At 25.2% G+C, this 16967-nt stretch overlaps 2 protein-coding genes across 5 annotated transcripts; both read right to left on the reverse strand.

Moving 5' to 3' along the window:
• Positions 1 to 1142: 1142 nt before the first annotated feature.
• LOC122628035 (leucine-rich repeat-containing protein 15-like) lies at positions 1143 to 4512 on the reverse strand. Its single transcript, XM_043809840.1, has 2 exons — positions 4367 to 4512; positions 1143 to 2782 (listed from the first exon to the last, which is right to left on the reverse strand). Exon 2 carries the CDS (start codon positions 2768 to 2770, stop codon positions 1298 to 1300), a length of 1473 nt encoding a protein of 490 aa, XP_043665775.1. The 5' UTR covers positions 2771 to 2782; positions 4367 to 4512; the 3' UTR covers positions 1143 to 1297.
• A 7693-nt stretch (positions 4513 to 12205) lies between these two features.
• On the reverse strand, positions 12206 to 16191 carry LOC122628028 (putative fatty acyl-CoA reductase CG8306). 4 transcript variants are annotated; one of them, XR_006326963.1, is made up of 10 exons: positions 16031 to 16191; positions 15672 to 15936; positions 15334 to 15585; positions 14970 to 15219; positions 14679 to 14871; positions 14247 to 14486; positions 13925 to 14182; positions 13700 to 13851; positions 12726 to 12819; positions 12206 to 12581 (listed from the first exon to the last, which is right to left on the reverse strand). XR_006326963.1 is itself a non-coding variant. In XM_043809831.1 (9 exons), the coding sequence occupies exons 2-8, from the start codon at positions 15861 to 15863 to the stop codon at positions 13713 to 13715; spliced, it is 1524 nt and encodes a 507-aa protein (XP_043665766.1). In that variant the 5' UTR covers positions 15864 to 15936; positions 16031 to 16191; the 3' UTR covers positions 12723 to 12819; positions 13700 to 13712. The 4 variants fall into 4 exon arrangements, 2 of the variants coding, with proteins under 2 accessions (XP_043665766.1, XP_043665765.1); XR_006326964.1 differs by having other exon boundaries at positions 13663 to 13851; XM_043809831.1 differs by lacking the exon at positions 12206 to 12581 and having other exon boundaries at positions 12723 to 12819.
• Positions 16192 to 16967: the final 776 nt, after the last annotated feature.

Raw genomic sequence — 16967 nt, forward strand, 5'->3', positions numbered from 1 at the left:
CAAGAACAAAGTTCTTCTTCGCAAAGGGTTAACTTACTTTTTCTTCGATTTACTTTGTTTATCGTATATTTACGTTTAATACATTTACCTTATTTTAATGGACGAAACGAACTCTGCACAGTTAACTGTCGGTAAGGTAGATAACACATTCCCCGTTGATAAAAGATGTTTTATTAACTTTATGCATTTAAAGAATATAATCATATTGTTAAATGTATATATATGAAATAAATTTTCAATATTTAAAACAAAAGAACAAATATTAAAAAGGAAACGTATATATAAATTATTATAAATAATTTAGATTTATTTATAAAAGAATATTAATAAGTCTAAAAATATAATATAATGGCTTTAAAGATATAATTAGATGGATCATCATCAATCTGCATAAAATATATTTAACGTTTAAATAAAAACGTCTCGTCAATGAAATATTTTATATCAAAATTATTTCTGCAAATGTGTAATATAAGAGAGGAAATTTTTTGATGGTATTGCAACGTTTTGGTACGAGAAGTAAATTCTTATAATCGACCAAAGTATTTTTTAAGATAGTTTAATCTGAATTTAGTTCTGTTTATGAAGAATGGTTAAAATATTTGAGAAATTTGTGCTATATATTGACTGTACAGTTCTGTCAAATCTTGAGACAGGACAAATTTGGAATAGTTTTGAAAGCATTCGGAGAGATATCAACGATATCGTTGTCCTCGAGATTGATAGATCGCACGTTCACGCTTTTGTCAAAGTTGTCTCTCACAACTCGTAATCCCATGTTACAATTTCATATTCCGAATTGTTTCACTTCTCCATCGGTTCTTTAAATTTGAGACTGAGATTTTCTTCGAATTTCTCCGGCCAATGCGATATCGTCGTAGCGAATATACTGTGAATGATTCCCATGCTAATAATAGTTACATATTATGAATACATATTATGAATGCCATATTATGAATACAATCTGTAAATAAAAAGCAATTTCTAATCAGTCATATTACTATTTTTTTATTGAAACAATGAAAATGAATTTTTATTTAAATACAATGAAGAAATGTAATAATGTTCAAGAGTTATTTAAAAACTAATTGAAGAGATAATTCGCATGAATGGTACATTATCTTTTTATTTATCACATTTCGTAATACAATTAGACTATGTTTATTTTTATTATATTTATATTATTAGAATATATTATTAGAATGTATCGTATACTCAAAATACGTAAATAGATATACATGAATTCAGAGAAATAAAATTAGTTAATATTTATTTTTTATTAATATTTAGCAATCTATTAACTATTATTAGATAATTCACGGTCCTCTAATTGTGAGTTTAAATATATGGTCGCATTTTCAGGTAAATTTCGCAATAGTTCAACTTTCATATGAATTAAGTTATTGTTTATTAAGTCTATTTCTATTACTGGTAAAGATTTGCTTAGCGACAAAGATTCCAAAAACATAAATTTGTTATCGGACAAATTGAGATAACGTAGATTTCTTAAATTGTTATCCCATCCAGTCGGTAATTTAGCTAAATTATTATTGTTTAAGTATAATTCCTCTAATAATTCCAATTTAGAAAATGTATTTTCATGAATATTTTCAATTATATTATGATTTAAATACAATTTTTTTAAAGCATGTGTGTTGAGTATTTCAGGACCTATTTCCTGGATCTGATTATGAGCTACCGATAAAATGGATAAGCTTGATATGTAAATTACACTATAAATTGTAAATAATTTGTTATTATTTAAATATAAATTTTCTAATGATTTAAAGTTATGGAAAACGTTTAATGGAATATCTTCTAATTCGGTATTCGAAAGATTCAATGTAACTAATTTAGGTATATTTATAAATACGAACTGACTTAAACTCGTTAATCTATTATTGGATATAGAAAAATATTTCAATTTTGGCATTTCACTTATATATAAAGATCTGCTAGAACCATATTCGTTGATAGCCTCTAAGTTATTATTATCTAATCTTAATTCAATTAAATTTTTAAAAAGACGCAAATCGACATTGACAAAATAATTATTACTTAAATTAAGATATGTTATGTTTGGATTGAATAAGAAAGACTCATCATAGGTAAATTCCTTAAGATTATTATAAGATAAATCTAAATGTTGTAATTTAGGAAATGCAGAATTTCGACTAATTTGATAATGCGAGTTCCATTTACTATTTGGAAAAACAAAGGATGATATTTTATTAACGCTTAAATCTAAATGAAGAAGTGCAGGATATTCTCCAATAATTTCCAATTGTGTTTCATAATAACTCGATTCCGACTGACGTGCAAGTATCAATGTTTTTAAATTTTTATGACCGTTAAAGGAAAAGAAAGAAGAAATGGAATTTCTTTCCATATTTAGATATTCCAAAGCAGGTACGTTATCGAATGCACCAGATTCGACTGATTCTATTTGATTTCCTTCAAAGTTCAAACATACAATGAACGGAGAACTAATGAATTCTTTTCCTAATGCTTTTATAATCGTATATGAAAAATTAAACGAAACTTTGAATCTCTCGTAATCTCCTTTCATGATACATTTCTCCAGATCGGAGTCTTCTGTATTTCTATGCAATGCGAATGCTTCTTCCTGGCTTGTATCTTCATTGTACATACTATTGTAAGACTTTCCATAATCCAAAACTTTTTCGCAATTGATTTCCAATGGCCCGATTGCGAATAATATTAGATGAATTAAAGTACAAAATATGACATGTATTGTTTGTTTTTTCATGATGTTCGTATCCTGGAACATTAATCGTATATATTTTTAAAGAATACTATTTTTTATTAAAGTTACTTCGACAAAACTATTCGAAAAGTTAAATAAATGCTCGAGTATACACTTTATTTTATTTAATTTTCAAGAGTTATTGGAAATTAATTGAAAAGATAATTCTTATGGACGGTACATTGTTCTTTTATTTATTTCGTTTCGTTAATCAGTCTAACTCAAAAGATGTAAACACACACACACATATGAATTCGGAGAAATATAAATTATTATATATTTTAATAATCTATAAATTGTTTTTAAATAATTCGCTATTTTCTAATCGAGAAATCAATGATTGTATTTTCCAATAAATTCCTTAATACTTCAGCTTTCATATGAATTCAATGATTATTTATTAAGTTTATTTCTATTACTGGTAGAGATTCACATTATGACAAAAATGGCAAAAATATAAATTTCTTATTGGATGAATTGAAATAACGTAGATTTCTTAAATCGTTACTCCGTTCAGTCAGTAACTTAAGAAAATTATTATTCTCTAAATGTAATTTCCTTAACGATTCCAATTTTCTAAATTGGATTTCTAAAGAGAGATTACATTGGAATTTCATAAATATTTGCAATTGTATTATTACTTAAATACAATTGTTTTAAAGCTCGAGTATTTATTACATCTTCAAGGTCTATTTCTTAGATTTCAGCTATCATTTCATTATCAGTTATAGATAAAACAAATAAGCTTATCGAGCGACTTAATATATAAATTAAAAATAATTTTTTATTATGTAAATATAAGTTTTCTAATGAATCTAAGTTATAAAAAAGTTTTGATAAAATATCTTCTAATCGATTATTCGAAAGATCAAGAGTAATTAGTTTAAGAATATTTCATTTATATAAAGAACTAAATAAAAATATAGTTTTTTATAGTTAAAACTTTTAAAAAGTGAATATACATACACATTTTGCAAATCTGATCGTATTGTTTACATTCTCCATTTAATGCTCACGTTGATATAATGCTCGATCAAGTTACGCTTATTTGAAATTTTATAAAATCGCTATTATATACCACAGTCTATCGTAAAATTCATTTTACCACAATTTTAAGAATCTTAATTAAACGTAACTCACTTTAAAATTAAATAAATTCGATGCTATCCACGAGACAAATCTAACTTGAAAAATGAATATAATCGTTTTTTATAAAAACATTCGATAAAATATTTTTAAAAAATGTATTTTTTTGTCATTTCTATAACAGAAAAAAATTAATTTGTTAAGCTTTAAACACTTAATATAGCACATTAATTTTTAAATGCTTAATATAGCACATTAATTTCTTCGTGTCTATTAAAAATTGTAGAATTAATATTAAGTCTAATAAAGTTATTTAATTTAATGTAATGTATGTATATTTATGTGAGTTTTGTATAATATAAATATTAAATAATTCTAAGACACATTCGATAGTATTACGATTAGCGTGATCTTCGAACAACATTTATTTCTATAATAACACATTGTTATCCACATTATTATCCACATTATTAATCCAATCTATTTAATTATGAATTCTTTAGATATATTTACCTATATAATTCTGATGAAAAAATCGTATACGTGATTTAAATTATGTAGAATGAGTTTAAATGCTACGTAAAATTCAACTTCTTCTATCGACAGATCCTTCTGCTTCGGCACGATATCAATGTCTGAGTCAGAGATAGAAGAATCCAATGATAATATATAATTGTACGTATAAAAAATTTTTCTTCTGCCTCTAATCTGCCTTTATTATACATGTGTCAGCAAACGAACACAGTATACGTATTTTTGTACTAGTATATATATAAATTTGCTGAATAATATATATCTCACATATTTATTTAAATCTCACTTATTAGTTCATCAAAATAAATTTTTTTTAGATTGTGTGTGAATATATAATATAAACAATCTATTTAAATACGCAGTCGCTTGGATATGTAAAAACGATAAAAAGTAATTTTATCTTTTTTAAATACTTTTGATAAATATTTCTATTTCTTCTGTACAAATAACTGCATCTTTTTTATTCTAGTTAATTTTGAAATTATCTTTGATATTTCGATAGAATTATCAACTTGCTAAGAGTGTTCATCGCACTTGATTTTATAATGGTTTACAATAATAAAGAAACCAAGGGCGATTCTTGATCGATTTCGATGAACAAGGTTTCATTTTATAAACGAAGTTTTAAACCTTTGCTTGATTACGTTAAATTTTTGAAAAAGCTTTATTTTCTTTTAAAAGAAATCGTGGCAGAGAATGTTATTCTTTTATGAAATTTTATTTGTTATAAAAAAAATTTTTCGATACTTGAAAAGTTATCTCGTAACTTAAATTGTCATTTTTAAGATGAGACTTTATGTATCAAAGTCGATCAAGAATTACGTCAGAACTTTTTCTTGGTGTAAACGCCAAGTTTTTGATAAATTCTATGAAAACTAATTTCTTTATTTCTATACACGCTTATATAATGTGTGTTTCAATATCATGACTAATCTGCTTGTTTATATACGTAAACTGATCGATAGAATCAAAACAAATACTTACTCGGAAATTTTAATAAACTTTAGACAGATAATTCTACGTTAAAATATAAAATATGTTTAGTCGTTCATGCTAACGGATTATAGTTCTGCAGATATTTAATGTTATATAACATAAACTTATTTTCTATATATGTTTAAGTTTTATTAAATTTAAACATATTTATATGTTTATTACATTAAGTTTATATATATATATATATATATATATATATATATAATATCTTTGCAATTGTATACAACTATCTTAACATATAATAATTATATCATACATAATTAATCAATATATAAAGTAATAATATATTATAATTAATATATTGGGTTATCGATAAATCTAAAGTTACAGATTTAAAAATGAAATAAGATAGTTGGGCACATTATGAAAAAACTATTGTATGAATTCATAAGAAAATGATGATTTATAAGCAATGACACAGATACCTGAATAAATTCAATATATACTTAAGTTTTTAAACTAACTTAATTACTAAGTGTGTTTAAATAAATAAAAATAATTAAAAATAATATAATTTTAAAACTGGAACTGCTAAAGCATAAAGAATGAAGTATTAAAATACCAACATGGATCTATGTGGTATTTTTGATTATTAAGTGTGTTTAAATAAATAAAAATAATTAAAAATAATATAACTTTAAAACTGGAACTGCTAAAGCATAAAGAATGAAGTATTAAAATACCAACATGGATCATGCATCAAAAATATTCTGAGTTAGTTAAATTTATAAATTTCTTTATATACATATTCTTTCTATACTGTTCGTTATCAAATACCTGAAAAATAAAAAATAATGCATATATAACAAATAAAAAATAAACAATAAAACTGCAAAAGTGTGAAATATTAATCTGTATGCCTACCGATATTATTAATATAAAAAACAAACCAAATATAATATTTTATTAAAAAACATTTTCAAAATCTTTCTATTTGTCTGTATATCCTACAAATATTTGAAATTATACATTGGAATTATATTTTTTAAAGAACTGGAAATAAAATTAAAATTTTGCGTTTGTGTTGAGAAATGCATATTCATATTCATCATACAAACGCGTGACTCTACGTTTGAAAATTAAGGAATTAAGAACAATATCGGATCAAAATCCAAAATTATAAAACACAAATTTCTATACTGCCAACGAAATTAATTAATTTACAAAATCTAATAATAGTATCCAAATATTTTTTGTTCTAACTGATGAAAAACTTGTGTATTTTTTAAATGAATGATAAACGAATTTCACATGTCAAGGAGATCATCTCCAGTTATAAAAGTTACTATTGCCAAGGAAAATGATAACTTGGTAAAAAGAAAAAATAAAAATACGAGTACATTAACATATTTCGACCCTCTGATAAGATAACTCATGATCAATCACCTCTTTCTTGCTTCATGATCTTAACCACAGCTGTAGAGCATTCTCTAAGTGAAACGCAAAAAAAAATTAAAAATGAAAACTTTGATATTTCATAGCCTGTAGACGCTCAATGGATCAAAAGAATCTATCGATCGTACGCATTTACACAGACACATTGACACGAATACCTAAATAGATATTTAATCTAATCAATAGGTCCATTACTAACACTTTGCACTTGAAAATTATAAAGTATCGAAAAAAAATACAAAATCTATAATACATCTTAAGACCTTGCTCTTTTATAGGATCACTTTTACTTTATATCTTTACTACCTTTACATTACCGTAAATTACATGTATAACAAATTTTACATTCTTGAAATAATCGCGAAAGAAAGTACGACGTGTTAATATGCTTAATGCTAAGTATCCAACACATTCAAAATTCTTAGTTAATTTTAAAAAACCGAATATTTAAATAAATGCAAAATCTTTTGAACTCTTTGATTATGTAATATGTATATCTCGCAATACAAAATATCAGCAAAATATAAGTAAAAAGGAAAACACATACTGAATAATTCTAAAATTTGCTGAAATTTCGCTTAATATCTGGAAACGGGATAAATATACGATTTATTCAATCTTATCTGATTAAAATTAAACACATAATCTATACGATGCAATAGTCTATACTAGAGAGTAAGCCTCCAGGACACTTCTAATGCCTTAGTCTAACGCGATTCCTAATTAATATATATTAATTGTTGTAATTGACTGTCAAAATTAATAATTATTGCGTAAATGACTCAAGCAAAACATACTAGTACGTAATAATATATACAAATATATATATACCAGTAATACACAATTATTTCCATACAATATCTGATAAAACTATGCTTTTTAACTGAAAAGGTAGTTCCTCAGTATCTTAAAATACAAACTAAACTAATACCAATTGTCCAGATCTCAACATTTAAAGATAGTTGCATACTATCTGATTGGAATGCTAATTGTTAATAAAATTCTAATAAATTGTCTAAAATGGAACAATAATTACAGCGATAATGTAAAAATGTAAAAACAATTAATTTTTTATATCATTTTATGTAATAATAAATTTCCTATAACATTAAATTAATCGTGATAAAGTTAGAATAAAAATGTTCAGTAATAAAATACGTAATTAATAATATAAAATTAATCAATTCTTTCGTAAAATCCGCCAAAATACTGTTTAAAAATAGAAATCTCTTTTACTTGAATGAACTTGAAAGCTCGATTATTGTTTTATTCTTGGCTGAAAAATTTCTTGGAAGCACATGTGTTAATGTGTATCTCTATATCAAAAGTGATCTATTTCTCTTTTTATTAAGTCTTGTTCTATGTTACTAAAATGAGACAAACTTATCTATATGTATACAAAAAGAAAGTATATGTATAAAACTAATGTATTCGGAGCTGTATTATTTTAATTCATAAAATTCTTTAAAATTTGAAAAAAGTAAGATCAATTAAGGCAGAATAGGATCACAAATGTATGTATAATCTGTATAGCGAGTATTGGTGTGTGTGTATGTGTGCGTGTCTACACGCGCGCATATATATATATATATATATATATATATATATATATATCTGATCGATAAATATCAAATTTAATGCAAGATATCGACTGTTAACAACTATCAACTAAAATAATTGACCAGAGTATTGTTAAAAAACTTGAGAATTATCGATATTGTGAAAATAAAGCTGGAAAAGAAGAAAAAAAGTATTAATTAATAACTCTCAAGAGGATTTATGAGAGGCCGATTTTATTTTTATGAATATCTTTTAAACTCGATGATTTCCCAACTTCCAAACATGATATCAATAAAATGGCACGATTAATAAGCGATTGGTATATAGGGAAAGGGCGTAAGTTAGAAAAGATCTGTTATTTTTTATTTGTAATTATTTTTAACGTATTATTTAACCGCTATTAATTACTTGTAATTGACGAAGCCGATACTGATCTGCGTCTTTCTGATACGAACTGAAACAGAAGTAGCATCATTTACACCGTAAAGATGATTAAATTAAACGTTTCGTGTAGCGTATACATTTGCATCATTTTAGTTATATCATGCGCAAGAAAAAACATTGCATGACATTTAACATTTAATTATCATAAATAATATAAAATATAATATAAAATCATAAAAAAGATATTATCAATCGTTTTATTATGATAATAAACAATTATTTTTATATTAAGATACGTTATAAAATAAATTTCGACCACGGATATATAATTACCTAGCTTTCGTTTTTTTTTTTGTCTATTATGGAAGTCAAAAAGTAAATCGAATAATTTATCTTTTTCTATGAATAATCTCTCTTATAAATATTCAGAAATAATATTATATTATACTTGCTTATATGTTCCAGGAATATTAATTCACAAAAGATTTATATTCGTGGTACTTGTTATGGACTCGATGATAATCAAAAGATCTAATGACTTTAGAAGATAATGTTGGGACGAAGAAATAATTAATTGAAATAAGGTGAGAAAAAGAAGACTTTAACTTACATTTTCAAATATTACTAAACTACGTAAATTCTCAAAAGCATTAGCACACTGACTAATATAATTTTTTGAAAAAATATCTATATTTAATAATAAAATGTGCGGATGAACGAATAACTCAACTTGTTATCTCACAGATGCTGCACGAGATTTCACGAGGTATAACTTCGATTTAAATTTACGAACACTACTGATTCGTACATATTTAATTTTTAAAAAAATTCATGTTTTCAATACTAAGATAAGTAGATAAACACTTTCTCGCTTAATAACTTACATCTACTGTACGGATATATAAGAATGCTGATCTCGACGATATTAAACCTTCGTTAGAACATTACATAAGCGAGAATACATCATTCAAATAAAATAATTTCAATCTTAAACTTCAATTGGTACAAATTTTGATACTCGTTTTCAATAATAGCTAGTCATATAAACAGTAACATATAAACAGTCACATATAAACAGTCATATAAACATAAAAAGATAGATTTGAGCATTTTTGACAGATTTTTGTCGAAATAGTTTTCTTTTGCATTTCAATGAATAAACATCCAAATCTCTTCCAAACAGTTAAACTTAAATATAACATACTTTTGATAATTTTCCAATTATTTAAACAATCTTTAACGTACACGGAATACAATTAACTAATATTCAAACAATAGTACATTCATTCTTTTAAACATTACAAAACTTGTAATAAACGATAAACATAAAATAATCTTGATTTAACATTCCAATAGTTAAAAATTTTCCTCACGGTTTTTACTACATGTAATGTCAACAAATTCGAACTTTTGATTGAACCCTTTTTCTATGTTCCATCATTTTCACGCTCTTTCTCTTCTTTTCTTCCATTTCTTCTTCAGACTAGTTCATCGATAGATTGTTCATATGTTGTAAGGTGATTAGTCTGTGAGGATACATTTCAATGTAACGGTTAGATTCATCATCAAAGATTTTATTCGGAAATACAGTAGTAAGTTAGGGAGAATACTCGTTCTCATATCTGTGTAGGCATTCGCAGGCACCATTAAAAGTCCTATCGTGGATTCCGTTTTATTGCTCGAAATTTCGAATAGAAGATCAGTTGTATTAGAGATATATGTAGCTACGATGTTACGATAATCCTGTTATTCGTAATCGAAAACTGACCCTCTCCCAGATAGTGTTTTCAGTAAATTCATATCACTCCGACAATGACGATTTTAGAGTACAATTACCATCAAATGGCTACATATTTCAGTACGTTTTCAAAATCTTTTCTTCTTTCTAATTCTATCTAAACATCGAAGTACTTACATTTCGAATTACTGATCCAATTGTTCCAAACAGATTCTATTTAGTAGAATTCTAAAATAAAATTCTTAGAGAAACGCAGTGAAATTTTCTAATATCTTTATTATTTTTATTTATTCAAAGCGCTGACTTTAATTCGCGATTTTATTTTATTTTTAAAGGAATCTATCAGATTGAAAATTAATCATAATATTTTACAAATATAAGCACTGAACGACGATCAACTGTAGTATTTAGTAAATAAAGAACTATTTATTAAATGAAGAATTATTTATTAAATAAAAATAATTAAAGTTTAGTGTTTACTTCCGCAATTTATATATTATTCTCAAAAAATAAATGATAAAATAAACAATAATTCTAATTATAAAACTTGTAAGCTATATTAAAATAAATGAAGAAAAACAAACAAATAAACAAATCACGTTTTACCTATTGTTTAAAAATACATATAATCGCAATAGGTTTGCAGAAGTATAATTATATGGAAATATAATCGCAATAGATTTGCAGAATACTAATTGCGTGAATAAATATAAAATTAAAATGAATGAAAAAAAAGCATTAAAAGAAAACGACTAACATTGAAATAATAAAATACAATATTAATTAATTTAATCATTAATTTATTATATTAAATTAAATCGTGTCGTTAGTTGAACGTACCTGGAAATTTTATTCTATTTGAATTTAACGCGTATTTTTATTATTCTTTATATTTTGTAATATTCTCCAAATTCAATAAAACAGAAAATGTTATATAATGAAAATTCTAGACATATTACATTATATAAACTTATAATAAAATTATAATAGAACGCAGCAAATCGTAGATAAAAACAGTAGATAAAAATATTGTCCAAGCTCTTGTTAATTAAAATTTAATTTCTTATAAATTTACTTGTATACTCTCTATACGAAGAGTAGCAAAAGAAAGTACATGATTGTTATTCTTGAATGTGTCCAAATCGACGAATTAGTTGAATAGTTAGAACAATAATGAAACAAATAACAAGAACATTATTAATATAGACTAAGCATGTATATTTATGTAAATAAATGTATGTATATATACATATAATAGAATATTTGGTAAAAATCTATGAAATCTGGATGATTTCATTAAAATATTACAAACAACAATCTCTTGCAAGCATTCAGTTTGCTACACAACCATTCATAAATAAGATCAAATATGCATTCTGCAAAATCAGTTATCTGAACAATGCATTTGTTTCTTTTCACACTCCAATTCAGTACTGTTTCATACTGTTCAATACTGTTTCAGTACTGTTTATAATAGATGGCACAATTTATACGTAATAATTGATAATATAAATCAGTTCTTGCGTCAAAATTAAATCTACCTCCTCTAACTAACCATTTTTAATATTGTTAATTTATTGATAGTTTTTTAAATTTTTATAATTCCTTTTTTAATATACTATTTTTTACAGTTATATCACAAACGATAAAATTGATGTAATAAGTATATCATTGAATATAATACAATCTAAACTGTACCATAAAAGATCAGAGAAATTTATAAAATGAAAAAGAAACTATGAAGGTATAATTATTTTTTTTATTTCATTCTATAAGTTTCACTTTTAAGGTATATAACGCATTATAATCTTATGTATGTTAATATAATATAGATAATAAGATTATTGTATTTAAATCGTGAACAATGAATGATACTTGAATACTTCAAATAGCATCATAAGTTGTGATATTAATAACGAAGTACATATTTATTTTATGAATCGCTTTCTCGTCGTCTGTTTGTAGAATCGTTATCATATTTTTACAATTAACACGTAATTTTCAAAACAGTCGTACTAATAGAACTTTATCTTATCTCGATGACCAAAGCGGACTGTTAAATGCTGGTAGGGTAGAAGATGCTTTCTCCTTGATAAAAGATGTTTTATAAACTTTTTGCATCTGAGAAATATAATTTTATTGATTATATGCGATACCAATCTCTAATATTCAGATCATAAGAATGATCTTAAATATTTTTTAACTATATTCATAGTGTGCAATATTACAAAAAAGTAGAAAATATATATATTTATGAATATTCACCTTATTATATATGTGCCATAAATTTCTCATAAGAACATTTAATATTTCCAATTATTGTATTATAAACTATAAATTGTTATAGATCTTTTCCATCCTGTAATTATGAATCAATTCTGATAATCAAACGCTCATTTGAAAAATAAAAAATGAAGATTCAAGAAAATCTTTTTAAATTTCTTAAAAAAGATTTTCTTTAAATTAATCGATAATTATTTTTTTTTTAGATATAACTTTGTTAAAAAAAGATATATATATATTTATTTTCTTTAAAGAACCTTGTGTCTTCATCTCTCATCTTTTACACAAATCCTTGATTATTAAAATCGATCTAGAATTAGGTTTAAGAGTATTTCATGGTGCTCTTGTAGTACCTTACTATAGCATTAGTATAGGTATAGTATAGATATAGATATTTCTTTGAATTATAAAAATACAAAGCATATAAAATCTATAGCGTGCAAGTATTTAATCGTCTAACACAAATGCGAAACCACTATAATGATATTTTGAACTAAAATAACTACAAATTCTTTTGGTCACAATTCTTGTTGGATTTCGATGATCAAGGACTCATCCAAAAGATAAAAAACAAAAATTGATAAAAAACATTTTTTTTTACACTCACATTACAGCTATTTTTATTTTTATTCAAAGATTATTTGTTTTATTTTGACATGATTTTTATAAAAGAAAACAATTTCTTTTTCAAAAATCAAAATGTTATTACGTGTCTTTATCTTTAATCTTACGAGTGAGCCCTTATTATGATGTAATCCCGTGTACATACATTTGATAGCAAAAAGTTTCAACATAAATATAATCATGTACGAATAGCTTTATATATAAATAAAAGTATCCTAATGTGCAACTTTATTTTAATCAAAGTAATTTTAAAAAGCTAAGAAATGAATAACATGCATCATGTAAAATACCATACCCAGATTAAATATTATATAAACAAATAACAGAATAACCTTTCTATTATACTTAAAGTTGATCGAAGAAAAAATATATGATTGGAACAGCCATGCTTGTTTTTGTCCAAGATGAGTTGAACAGAACTTTGACAACCCACCAAAAAAATCCTAATAATAGAGCTTGTAGACTTAGATGAGCCACCATCAATCTGTACAAAATACATTTAACGTTAAAAAATAAGAAAATATTGAAAGATATACAAAGCATTTCATTTTTCTTACATCAAATTTTTTGAACGTGCTTTCTTGAGCGTCTTCTTAGGATCTTTACTTAAATATATTCTTACACCTAAAACTAGATTCAAAAAGTAATCCTCCCAAACCAATGATTCAATGTTCATAAAGAATTTATCTTTATCTTCCTCAGATAAAGATTTTTTTAAATCCATAAAAACTGGATTATTAAACTTCCATTCCGTAAAAATGAACTTTTCAAGACGGTCTAGTGATTTATTAATGTTATTGTGCAAACGTATTAATCTAAAATATAACTTATTTATAATATTTTATATGTATTTATTGAAATATATTTTTCAAAACTTACATCGGTCGTCCTCCGAGTAATCTTGTAATTGTATCCAAAATAAATGCAGGAATTATGTGTACAAAAAAGGCAGAAATTCTAAATAAAAATAACGAGTTTATAATTTTGAGATGCGGATACCAAACGGCACTCTTCAATGGATATCTGTGTAGAAATGGAGTAATTTTTGATTCTACGCATTCCCATTTAAAGGGATTACACGTACTTGATGTACAATGATATACTTTCACATTATTTCCACTGAAATCAACGAAATATATTATAATTAATTTCTTTTTTGTTATAAATTCTGTTTCGTTATAACTAATATCTTTTGTGAAACTAATAGAAAAAATATATATATTATAAAGAATAATCTTATAAATAATTAACAATAATCCAATTAAGAATAACCTTATAAAGAATTTATTAAAAAGCTAAAATTTAAGTTACCCATCACGATTAACAGCATAAGCAGCAGTAATAAGAGTATTCACAACAATATCTACTGGAATATAATCATATATCAAAGATTTAGCAATAGGTAATCTCCGCACAATTCCTTTACTAGCACCCATAAGAAAGCCTGTTGGCCCATTTTTAGATATAGTCCATCCAGGTACTGGTTCCTTCCATGCTCCTACAACTATAATTATAAAAAAAAAAAAAAAAAAAAAAAACATAAAAGTACAAGACCACAATTCTAAATATTCATTAATTTGATACACATTATATACAACTCACTCATTGAAGGTCGTACTATCGCAGACGGTAAATGAGCATTAGCTACTTCGTGCTCGGCTAAATGTTTGGTAAATGTATATGAATTTGGATGTTCCCCTAATAGTTTTGGAGTTTCATCTTCCAATGCTTTATCATCCAGTTCTTTTACTAATTTTAATACTTTATTTACATCCTCTGGAGGTGGATAAATTTTTTCTTGAACATCATATAATACTGAATTAACATAAGCACTGGAAACATGTACCAAAGCCTATAATAAAAAAGTAATTACTAATAAGAAAGAATATATATTTAAAGATAAACAAGATGTACATATATTCATAGATAAAATATCTTCAAGTTTATCTTCGACGATTTGGCTTACCTTAAGATTCTTGATTTCTTGACAAAGCTGAATAACTCTTCGAGTACCTAACAAGTTAATAAGAACAGCATTTTTTAAACTAACTTCAAAATCCAGAGTAGCAGCAGAATGTACAACAATTTGTACATTTTCTATAAGTTGCGACCGATCTTCGTTAGACAAACCTAAATTGTCTTCGCCGATATCACCAGAAATAGCAATTAATTTCTTAAATAATTCTGTTTTATTTTCTTCTCTCAATCTATCAAAGACCTAAGTTAACCCACAAAGTATAAGTAAATTTAATAAAGCATAAAAATGAAATATATTAAAGAGAATATCTTATAGGACAATCTTACCGAATTTTGTGTTAGTTCTTCCAATCTCTCATTAATTTGCTTTCCCTTTTTCGGTCTAATAAGCAAATAAATATTTTTCAAATCCGGACAAGATCTAAGAAGCTTTTCAACAAAACAAATACCAAGAAAACCAGTTCCACCAGTTAAAAAAATATTCTTGCCGTTATAGAAATCATTCACTTGCGATGTCATTTTGTTGAGATTTTCAATTTTTACTTTATTTATACCGCTTATTTCAAGTTTTTTACCACCCGTTGTATAACCACTGAATAAAGAAAAAAAAACGGTTATTATAATTCAAAGAACGTCAGAATAAATGGTACCATAAATGATAAAAGGATAATGAACGATGGAAATACCGGCGTTTCCTGTCAGCTTCTTACTATCTGCACGCGGAGCCTCGGTTCGTCTCGGTTTTCTTTCTCGTCGAGAAAATGGACGAAGTGGTGGTAAAATACAGAAAAAAAGAAAAAAGCATAAACGCAGATATCGACTTTTACGTCACTCAACTTACCAAAGACAACTAACCTACGATACAACAGTGATTCTCAATCACATATTCATATTACATCAGTTTTCATCCGTTCAATTTACTCGTATGATATAATAATAAATAAAGCAGGAATTCCATTAGTAGGAACAATTTGGTACGAATAGAATTATATTTACTAGGTCGATAATATCGTTTCTTATTTCGAACCTCGAAAGTATTTCTATTAATTTCTCGTTGTTGAACATCGACTTATAAATTTATAATCGATCTATCCACAAACAAAATGAAAAGAAAAAAATCTAAATTTTCTTGACACATTGACTATCACGGTGGGCAACCGATTAACGACTTTTATAAAAATAACTGATTAATCATCGTAAATCGAATATATCAGCAAAAATAAACAATCTTCAATAACGCGAATAATTAAAATAATAGGTACACTATAATACATGAAAAGTATACTATATAACAATAATTAATTGTTGTTAATCATTTTCGTTTTCGCCATGAATATAACAAAAAAATTTATATTTACGTATTTATAATGCTTATGTAAACTATTTATATTTTAAAGATTAGCGAGATCAGTTAACTCGTTCTCACTGATTTCAAAATTAACAGACGCAATATTTGATAAAGATTAAATTTTGCAATATATTGCATAACAACATTGTTGATTGTCACATTATCCAAATACTGATAAGAGTTTTATTTGTGTAATTTGAATTAAATTAAAAGAAATTAAGAGATAACTTGTAAGAGTATTAAATAATTAAAGAAATATTTATATATGTAGTAAT

The sequence above is a fragment of the Vespula pensylvanica genome, chromosome 3 (genome assembly GCF_014466175.1).
Source record: "Vespula pensylvanica isolate Volc-1 chromosome 3, ASM1446617v1, whole genome shotgun sequence".
NCBI lineage: Eukaryota > Metazoa > Arthropoda > Insecta > Hymenoptera > Vespidae > Vespula > Vespula pensylvanica.

Coding starts and splice junctions, on each gene's coding strand:
- LOC122628035 (XM_043809840.1), bottom strand. CDS start 2,770: ATGAAAAAACAAACAATACATGTCATATTTTGTACTTTAATTCATCTA.
- LOC122628028 (XM_043809831.1), bottom strand. CDS start 15,863: ATGACATCGCAAGTGAATGATTTCTATAACGGCAAGAATATTTTTTTA. Junction 15,586..15,671: donor AAGAACTAACACAAAATTCG/GTAAGATTGTCC, acceptor GGGTTAACTTAG/GTCTTTGATAGATTGAGAGA. Junction 14,183..14,246: donor TTACTCGGAGGACGACCGAT/GTAAGTTTTGAA, acceptor GTTATATTTTAG/ATTAATACGTTTGCACAATA.